General features: G+C 42.3%; 1 protein-coding gene across 1 annotated transcript; it reads right to left on the bottom strand.

The window, feature by feature from the left end:
- Nucleotides 1-2,865: 2,865 nt before the first annotated feature.
- Nucleotides 2,866-8,141, bottom strand: fam110c (family with sequence similarity 110 member C). The gene is made up of 2 exons (XM_058410196.1): nt 7,183-8,141; nt 2,866-6,494 (listed from the first exon to the last, which is right to left on the bottom strand). Exons 1-2 carry the CDS (start codon nt 7,955-7,957, stop codon nt 6,289-6,291), a joined length of 981 nt encoding a protein of 326 aa, XP_058266179.1. The 5' UTR covers nt 7,958-8,141; the 3' UTR covers nt 2,866-6,288.
- Nucleotides 8,142-10,699: the final 2,558 nt, after the last annotated feature.

Genomic DNA, 10,699 nt, shown 5'->3' with positions numbered 1-10,699 from the left:
TCTTGCTTGATCAGGAGAAGCATAGTGGCAGCTTGGCAGTGCTGGGGCTTGAATCAGCAAATCTTCACAGCCACAATCCAAAATGTAATGGAAAGCCTTTCTCAGAAGGTTCAATGAGGGGAGTAAATCTGGATCGGGATGTTCAGCAAGCACATATGGGTGTGATGGTCAGGTTCTGGACACGAGCCTTTGGCTGTATAGTGTAATAACAGTTACATTTTAACTTCAATGCACAGTCGTTTATCCAGTCTTTGACCTGAGCTCCAGGGGGTCATGGATTTGATTCCCGTCTCCATCATGTGTGTGTGGAGTTTGTATGTTCTCCCCATGCTTTCAGGGTTTTCTCCGATTTCTTCCCCAGTCCAAAGTCATGCGTTGCAGTCTGCTTGGCATTACTGAACTGTCCGTAGTGTGTCTGAGTGTGTGTGTGATTGTGCCCCGTCCAGGGTGTATCGTGCTCCAAGTTCCCGGGAATAGACTCCAGGTTCTCTGTGACCCTGTGTAGGATAAGCGCTACAGATAACGGCTATGGATGGCCTGATATTTATACAGAAAATCTACTAGTCCACCTGAAAACTGTCTATCTGATGAACAGAAAGTATAAATCTCTGACCCTGCTTTTGTCCTTCTCTCTCTTATGGACTACTGTTTGAGTCCATAAGTGTGGTTCTACTTGTGTAGACATGATCCGATGTTGTTCAATAGTATGTGCAGAAAATCTAGACAGGAATGGCTTACTTATCACTGATGAAACAGACAGAAAGACAAATCCCTGTAAGGGGCATGTGTTTCTGCATGGATATGTCTGAGCTTGTGATTTCGCAAAGATTACTGACCTAAGGCTACATTTTTACTCATTTCTCCTTCATTCTCCTTCTTTATACGTCTCGGCTTTTTAATAACAAACCAGACCTTTTTCTTTTACACTGAGGATTTTATACCTGATACTTTAAAACCTTTTATAACTCTCAGTGCCAGTACCAAGCCTGGATAAAAAAAATGGGAGGGTTGTGTCAGGAAGGGCATTCAGGGTAAAACCTGTGCCAAGTCAAATACAGTGGAACCTTGGCATACAAATGCCCGCCCTTATGAATTTTTGCATTAAGAGTTGAAATTTTGCAAGCAATTTGCATCGGAATACGAAGCACTGCGTCAGTGGAAAGCTAAGCGAAGCCAACTGAAGCGAGTTTACAAATTTTTACGCATTTCTTTTTCAGTCAGTGAAAGCTGTTTGGAGAGAGCCATGATACCAATGTTGCCTTTAGCATGTGTTCAAAAGCTAGGTGATTTTTCTTGTTGACAGATCGGTGGTGTGAGCGGTCTGTTCTATTTTTAGCCCAAGCTTGGTGGCACGACTTCCTGTGAGGAGCCTTGACATGGAATGCTTGGCTTGGGTCAGTTCTTTGTAAGCAGCCGTACAGTTTCCATACGCTTCGTATTGGGAATATTGGTCATATTTTCGGGCGGCTGGAACGGATTATCTACATTTACGTTATTTCTTATGGGAAAACACATTTTCACCTCGACTCAAGAACGAATTAAATGCGTATGGCGAGTTTCCACTGTATGCGGACCAGATGATCTGCTGTGGCGACCCCGAACAGGGAGGAGCCAAAACAACAACAACAAGAATCTTTTATATATGTGAGATTTAGTAAAGCATCAGGTAAATCTTTCACTCACGCTTCAGTCTGCACACAGTGTGATTTTTTATTACAGCATCACACTTTTGCATTTAAATAGCATAAACCAAACCAAGTGCCAAATAAGTGGCGTAGGTGTGAACACACACATGGGCCGGGCTTTCTTTCTTTCTTTCCTCGACAGGTGTTATGCAACGAAAAGTAAACACTGTTCATGCACGGTCATATTCTTCCATATTCCACAGACACACAATTACCGTCTGTTGGACTTTAGTCTCTTTGCAGCTGTCCAGAGTTAAAGCATGTTTACGCTTATAGACATATATTCAGTGCAAAATCTTCAATAAAAACAAGTGTGAGTAACAGCTCATTGGTTTAGTAAGTGCTGTGCTTTTTATAGAGATCCCATTATTCAGCTATTGATATTTTATGACACGTCCAGAGCACTTTATTTCTGGCCACATCCAAAGGTCACTCTTTATCCAAAGTATTTTTTCCAAAAAGCCGAGCCGACACTCTGACAGATGTGTCCTTATGAATGTGAGTGTAATAGATGTATCCCAGTTAATAATAAAGATTCTGAAAATGAAAATGGTGGGTAATTTGAAGATACAGCAGAAGAGCCAAGAAGCTGTGGATTTTAAAGGTCCATCTCCTTTAACGGGCAGAAAGAGAACGTAGCCGAATGTTTGCTCAGCGTCTGGCACCAAAAATGAATGAGGAGGCTGGTAGAGTCGTAGAGAAGATAACATGAGACATGCACAAAGCTGTACCGTGCTTACAGTCCCACATATCCACTCACTGGCCACTTTAATAGGAACACCTTGCAGAATTAGGTTGAAAGTTTTACTTAATCCTCAGCCAAACATCACCCCTATTTATATAAATATCTAAGTGGTTTTAAACATGATGTGGGTTGCCAGTTTGAGCATTTCAGGCTGATTTCCTAGGATTTTTATATAAACAGCAGTCTCTAGAGTGGTGCGAAAAACAAAAAACATCCACTCAGCAGTAATTCACACAACAAAAATGTTAGCAGAAGCAAACGTTTTATAAAATACAATATAATATTAATCTTAGAATATTACAATAAATGCAAATGAATACAAAGTATAAGAAAAGAAGGTGCGTTGCAGCTAAACCAAACAGCAGGAATATAAAGCAAAGAAGAAGAAATGTGGCACAACCAGCATGAGAAGAAGGAGTCTTATAGAACAATGGGTCTATATTAAAGATTTTACTTCAGTCACAAAAGTAAATCAGATGAAGAATTGTTGAGAAACGCACTGATATCACAGCGCTGTTCAATTCTCAAATCTGATTGGTCAGAAAGTGTTGCTTAATATTCTGTAACCGCAGCTTGGACAGTAGTTCTGTCTCTAAGTTTGGACGTTAATGCGCTTGTCCTACGTTATTAGTTTCAATAGCAACAGCTTACGCAGAGTTTCGGCTTACAGACGCTCCACATAATGGCTTAATATAGTGTGTATATGCTTTCTATATAAGGAGTTTGTCCATTTTATTTGAACCCTTCTATTAACCTTGGGGACAACCAGGTAAACATAAACTCATCGTGATAATATGTTTTCAGTGTCCTGTACACATGTTGTGGCATCAGTGTTCCTTGGGGTCATTATATTGAGGTCTTTATATCAATCAATTTTATAATCTTCAAGAGCATCCCTCTGCTTTAGAGCTGTAACCTTACGTAAATATACCTGTGGTACTGCGAGAACCACTGAGAGTTCACACGACATGGTGGAGGGGGAAACATCATTTCTCAGAGACCCAGAGGAAAAGACATGCTACTATCATTGATAACAGAAATTGTACTACTTTCAAAATGGTATAAAGAACAAAAATCTGTCCAATTTTGAGGTCAGTCACTGAGATTTTATGGTGATTTGTACATTTTTTATAGTCGCACAAAAGAAATTCTGGGTATTTAGGAGAATGGGGTGGGTTGGGGTTATGTTTTATACACTATATTGGCAAAAGTTTTGGGACACCTCTCCAAATCATTGAATTCAGGTGTTGTTTTTCAGGGGTTAGGTTTGGCCCCTTAGTTCCAGTGAAAGGAACTCTTAATGCCAAGACATTTTGGACAATTTCATGATCCCATTTTTTTTTTTTGGGAAGAGTTTGGGGATGACCCCTTCCTGTTCCAATATGACTGTACACCAGTGCACAAAGCAAGGTCCATAAAGACATGGATGAGCGAGTTTGGTGTGGAGGAACTTCAGACCTTCTCGTCCAACATCAGTGCCTGATTTCACAAATGCGCTTCTAGAGAGAGATTCCCATAAACACACTCCTAAACCTTGTGGAAAGCCTTCCCAGAAGAGTTGAAGCTGTTAGAGCTGCAAAGGGTGGGACAACTCCATATTACATTCATGTGCATGTAAAGGCAGACGTCCCAAAACTTTTTTTCCCAAAAAAACCTTGGTAAAAAATTCTAATCTGGAGGTTTAAATGGCTGACCCCAAGTGCAAAACATGTTTGTAAATTTGAGGATAACAGGAGGGTTAATGTATCTGGAAGGAGTCTCCAGTTTCAGTGCTTTGTGTAGCAGTAACATAGTGTGATTTTTGGTTTCCTCGTAAAATGACAAGTGTGGAGTTTTTTTCTTACAACAGGAGAGCGATGCTGGGGAAGAAACAATACTGTTATACTGTTACAGTGTAAGTGATAACAGGAACTAATTTGGATGTTTCACTCCATTCAATGTAGCTATAAAAATGATATTTCATCCAATAAATCACTAATAATGTAACTAGCATAGTGCTGTAGTATAAGAGGAATAAATAAACCCATTTGTCTATACCCGCTTTATTCCTAATCAGGGTCACGGGGATCTGCTGGAGCCTATCCCAGCACACATTGGGTGAAAGGCAGGGGTACACCCTGGACAGGTCACCAGTCCATCACAGGGCCACACAGACAGACAACCACACACACGTACACTCACTCCTATGGGTAATTTGGAATTACCAATCAACCTAATGTACATGTTTTTGGACTGTGGGAAAAAACCGGAGTACCCGGAGTAAACCCACACAGGTACGGGGAGAGCATGGAAACTCCACACAGAAAGGCCCTGTCTGTTCGAACCCGGTATTCGAAACCAGGACCTTGCTGTGAGGCAACAATGCTAACCACTAAGCCTCTCACCACTCCCTCTGTCTAACAGCATATTCCTTACTTATTACCAAACCTCACTGTAACCTCAACATGACTGTAACTGATGACTACATTATAAAATTGTCTGCTCTTATTAATAAATCCATGGAATTATTTATATATCCATATTCATTTCTATACAGTATGGTTGCTGTCAGGCTAAACAGCATAATGACATTTTCAAGGGTGGTCTAAGACTTTTGCCACACAGGAAGGAAGTCCTAATGTTCTTAAACAGGAAGTAAAACATACGCATAGATCTATAAATATATCCTCTGGAGTGTATACTAGTCTGTTGTTCCTGTACACTGTTACACCATTACACGATACAGAGAACAAACACTTAGCATAAAGGAGACACTGATACAGTATGCGTTTTGATAAATTAAGACATTTTTGAGAAGCCAGGCTCCCTTAAAAATACAATATTAAAAAAATAAAAATACAAGGTGCTGTGAGTTACAGCGAGAGTAAATCTCCAAATAACAGACGACGTGTCATTTCTGAAGCTTCTTCAAAAAAATAGATATCTATCTATATAACAAAATATCAAACATCTTTAGGAATTCATGGATTTGTGATTTTTGATCGGAGAAGGTTTACTTTTCAGCTTAAGCCTGAATAAAAATGTCAGATTCTCTGAAGGAGAAAGGATGTGGAATGTTTTACAGACACGAATGATGCTCATGATGTAAGTGCTAAGTTGTTATATCGTCATTTCCCACCTCAGGACGTTTGATGTATAAAGTGGAGAGCTCTGTGAAAAGTGTGTATTATGTTTGCTCTTTTACTTTAACTGTACTTTTACAGCACGCAGAAACAACCGTGGATGATAGCATGTAGCTTAGCAACAAGCTAGCCGGCTAACATGAGTGATATGAGTGATAACGCTAATGTCGATGATGACTTACTCAAACCAGTGACTAGTTTGTGCTATGTTATTGATTTAACTTAGTTCTCTGTCTGTATCTTAACTAAGCTAAAGCCACTGTTGTTATAAACTAATCACTGTTAGCGTGAGCGGCCATGTTTATTTGTTGGCACTAATAAACGAGGGATTTGAGAAGATGACTTGCAAGCTGAGGCGACATTTTCTGTAGGTTTTACTGCATTGTAAGTGGGAATTACATGTTGTAATTTCGCTTTGAACACAGTAGAACCTGTGAATTGACCAACTTTGGAATTTTTGAGGAAAACAAGAGAGTGGGGTTGTGACATCTGGACAGGGTTGAATCGTTTACGCTGTTTGCATGAAGACGCCTCAAGAGGATCTTGATTCGCTAATTCGAATTGTTGTTGCTAAAGACCTTGGAAAATTCTCAGACAAGTAAACAAACACCTTAAAATATTCGAGGTCATAGTGGAACACTTTTGAGGTGGAGCTGGAGACTCTTTGACATGTCTCGATTTCTTCATGCCGGTGTTGCGTTAATGCCAGGTTCAGAGGTGTTTAATCCAGAGGTGATTAATCCAGATCTCGCAGCGTTTTCCCAGACTGACTTGCGTTCCTGCAGCTGTACAGCCATTTGATCACTCGAGCGTTGCGCTCTATGACGGACGAACCTTGTGGGCGAGTCTCTTTCACCTCTTCCTCTTGAAGCCCATCAATGTCACCGCTGGTGTGCGAAATCTCGCCGTCCGACATAGCCATGCTTACGCTCCGAATCTTTGCTGTGAGACGTCACAAAATAATGTTAGAGCGCCCTGTTAGAGACACACACATCTGTACACATCTGTCTCTGTTCCTATGTCTCTGTCTCTCTCTCTCTCTGTCTCTCTTTGTGTCTCCTTCTGTCTCTCCACTCTCCACTATCTGCCCCTCTCTCCATCTCTGTCCCTATAATTTGATATTAATTTATGTGTAACTTTATGTGTAAACATCAGTTTGTCGTCTGCTCTCTTCATCAGTCCCAGTGACACAGTATTCGTGCAAATAATCTTAACTCTTAACCAAAAACTGATTAATTTTTGACTGCTATTAACAGCAAAATGGGGCTGAAGCTCAATGTCAAGAAAGCCAACTGAGGGACGAAGAAAGAACTCACAGCCTGCTCGCTCAGGCCCCCTAGTGGTCTGATTAATGTGCAAATGGAGCTTTCATGTGAAAAGATCAACAAAAAAATTTCATAGGCATTTTCAGAGCAATATTCTGTCTGTGGAAAGTTCCATTAAGCCAAAGTACTATATTTTACTTAAACAAAAAATCATCTGGTGCAACCTGCAGGATACACCTGTATTAATTATTTATTTATTTATTTATTTATTTATTTATTTATTTATTTATTTATTTATTTATTAATTAATTAATTCATTCATTAATTACAAATGTTTAACTCTATGTGATAAACAAAGTACCTACCGTGGGAAAGTTCATGCTCATCCGAGCGCGAGGAGAAGTTTTCCTGGCCCATGGACTCCACGACGTCACTCTCGAGGCCGCAGTATTTAAAAAACGCGTCGAAATCGGCGAAGTTTTTGGAGTAGCGCGAGCTGATGTCGGAGTGCGAGCGCGACACCCCCTTCCTCGCGCGCTCCGACTCGGACCCTCCTCCTTCAATGGCTCTCCTCGCCAAGTTCACGCGCTCGGGGCGCCGCAGCACCGGGCCGTTCTCGTTACTGTTGTCTTTATCTTTGTCCACCTCCTTCTTCTTCTCCTCCTCCTCCTCATGAGCTTGGTCCGAGCCCGATGAACTTGCATTGCCCTGAGCCGGTGAGACCGGAGCGCCCGCGATGTTTCTCTCTCTCAGTGATTTGAGTAATGTCCGTTTGCGCCGGTAGTTCGCTCCCGGTACTCCTCTCTGCAGGTCGCACTTCTGTCTGTAGAGTAAGATCGAGTCCGGTCGTTTCTTGGAGCTGTTTCGCTTCACGGTATTTATATCTTCCTGTTCGCATGCAGATCTACCGGGATCAGGTGCACTCCGGTCGGTGCACCCACGGCCACATGGGGAACCTGTACCGGTATCTGACTCCGGGGCGGAAGGTGAACTCGTTACCTGAGGGCTCTTTACATAATTAGGCTTAGTGGCCGCGAGTCTCTCGGCTGCGCTCGCGCGCGCTTTGCCCTCGCGCTCGAGCTCCATCTGCTTCCTCAAGTACCCGGGCCCCTTCTCCAGAATCCGCGATGCGCCCAGCATTGTAGAGATCTCAGATTTTTCTCAGAACACACAGTTAGAACATTACAAACTCGCTGAAAGCGTTAGAACCGACTCGGATTCCCAGACACTAAGAGATATCCGGAATTTTGTACTGGGAGAGTCGGTCCTGTTATAACACGTTACAGCTCTGCACTGAGCACGCGCTGTTCACGCACACACCTTTACCTGGGATTGTTTTTTTTTTTTTACACTCCTATGACACAATCTTACCTTTACACATTCCTCGTGCTCTTTTCTCCTCCTCCTGCCTTCTCTTACACACTCATTACTCAATATTTACACTGTTCTTATCTCTCTGTCCCTCACTCTCTCTATCCATGCCAGTCGCGCTCTCTGTCTCTCTCTCTCTCTCTCTGCCTGTGCTTGTCTGTCTCTGTCTCTCACAGAATGTCTTTCTCTTTCCTCTCTCACTGTCTGTCTTTCTCTGTCTGTTTCTCTCTGTCTGTCTCTCAGTGTCTCTCTCTCTCTCTGTCTGTCTTTCACTGTCTCTGTCGGTCTCAATCTGTCTGTCTCTCACTATATGTCTCAATCTGTCTGTTTCTTTCTGTCTGTCTCTCTAACAGTCTGTCTCAATCTTTCTGTCTCTCTCACTCACTGTCTGTCTCTCACTGTCTATCTCTCACTGTATATCTCTGTCTCTCTGTCTGTCTCTCACTGTCTGTCCATCAGTCATGAATGTATTTTTCCTGTTTTTCCTCCTTCTTCTTGTTTTTTTCTGTTTGTTTACATTCTGCCTGTCTGAACAGGATGGATGAGTTTAACTGGTGTTTCTCTGCTAAATATCCTAAAAGATGTCTCTCAGGGTGTCCTGCTCTGTGTATAAAGGCAGAGGAGTGGTAGTTCTCTGGGGGTGAGTCTGACAGGTGGAACCACAACTTAGTCTAGATATCAGCTAGAAGCTTAAACCTGTCAGAGTTCTGCCCCACGGTCCAGATGTGGAACATTATAAGTATGAACTACAATTTAGTTGATATTTGGAGCCGCAGATTTCTTTGCTATATAACTGAATTGGTTTAATGATGTTAGCAAATATTTTCAGCCCCAGAGTAACAGGAAGGTTGAATTTAGATGCAGATTTCCTGATGCTATTGTCAACTCTACGAGTCTCCTCAGTTCCTTCAGTGTCATGTTGAAATGATGCAGAGATCCAGATGCAGAGATTCAGCCCTCACACCCGAATAACTCCAGCTGTTAGTGTGGGTAAGGATTAGTTCTCATCCTAAAGTTGTTTTTTCTTTTGAAATTGTGACTGTAATTGTGACTGTAATGATCCAACAGTGAGAGGTGTTTGTGTAGTCTCTCCTCATTTAGATTAATTTCTCTGCCCTTGAGGGTCAGACTAGGGGCAGGATGATTACTGAAGGGTTGTGGCCAGTTCATTAATGTAAATATTAGATCATGTTGGGGAGGATGCAGCCGAGATGAACTGCTCTAGTGTGGCAAAAACTAGTCAGTTCTTAACACAAGGGTTGTTTCTGCTGTATATGTCCTCTCTCTGTTTCTCTGTCTTTCTGTCCCTCCCTCCCTCCCTCCCTCCCTCTCTCTCTCTCTCTCTCTCCCTCTCTCTCTCTCTCTCTCTCTCTCTGCTACCCCCCCCGTTCCTCTTGTTCTCCCTGTCTCTCTCTCTACCTCTGTCTCTCTCTCTACCTCTGCCTCTCTCTCTCCCTCTCCCTCTCCCTCTGTCTCTCTCCCTCTCCCTCTGTCTCTTTCTCCCCCCTCATTCTCACTGTCTCTCTCTACCTCTGTCTCTCTCTCTATCTCCCCCTTATTCTCCCTGTCTCTCTCTCCCTCTGTCTCTCTCTCTCTCTCTCTCTCTCCCCCTCGTTCTCCCTGTCTCTCTCTACCTCTGTCTCTCTCTCTCTCCCCCTTATTCTCCCTGTCTCTCTCTACCTCTGTCTCTCTCGCTACCTGTCTTTCCCCCTCGTTCTCTCTCTCTCTCTCTCTCTCTCTCTGTGCTTGTCTTTGTCACTGATTCTGTCTTTAAATACCTTTATATTACAGCACAGAGATGTAAATAGAATAATTTAACATGTTTTCTAAGAAATAAGTTTTCTATAAAGTCATACACTCATAGCTAGGTGGCAGTAGAGGCACAATGGATAAAGCTCTTGGTTAATGATCAGAATGTTTACAGTTCAAGCCCCAGCACTGCCGAGCTGCCCCTGTTGGGCTTTTTAGCAAGTCCATTAACCGCTCTTACCCCAACTTCCTAGCAAGCTGGACGGTGTGAAGAAAATAATTTCACTGTGCTGTAATGTGCATGTAAGTCTTCTTCTTCAGAAAGCTGGATTAAAAGGTCCAGCAGAGGGCAGTATCTGAGTACTGAATGTTGTGTGTGTGTCTGTGCGCGTGTGTGTTTATATCTGGATGTCCCCATGAAGATAGGGATATCTGATGTTTTTGTCCACGTGACTGGTTCCCACAATGGAAACTGGAGCAAACTGTTTCACTTTAATTACTGAAGGTTAACTATAGTCTTAGATTTAGGAGTAGCATAGAGTTAATTAGTTGAATTAATAATTATGCCAAAGGAAGGTCCTCATAAGGATAATAAGATAAACGTGTGTGTGTGTGTGTTTGTTTGTGTGTTTGTGTGTGTGTGTGTGTGTATGTGTGTGTGTGCATGTCCATGCTTGCTGCAGGTCCAGGAGTTTATTCTAATATGAGGTTAAACCTTTGTATAAGTGCCTTGTTTTCATGACGCAAAACATAATTGCCGCT

The sequence above is a fragment of the Hemibagrus wyckioides genome, linkage group LG15 (genome assembly GCF_019097595.1).
Source record: "Hemibagrus wyckioides isolate EC202008001 linkage group LG15, SWU_Hwy_1.0, whole genome shotgun sequence".
Lineage (NCBI taxonomy): Eukaryota > Metazoa > Chordata > Actinopteri > Siluriformes > Bagridae > Hemibagrus > Hemibagrus wyckioides.
The sequence above is the reverse complement of the archived record's forward strand: the minus strand, read 5'-3'. Positions and strand labels throughout refer to the sequence as shown.

Coding starts and splice junctions, on each gene's coding strand:
- fam110c (XM_058410196.1), bottom strand. CDS start 7,957: ATGCTGGGCGCATCGCGGATTCTGGAGAAGGGGCCCGGGTACTTGAGG. Junction 6,495..7,182: donor TGAGCATGAACTTTCCCACG/GTAGGTACTTTG, acceptor GACGTCTCACAG/CAAAGATTCGGAGCGTAAGC.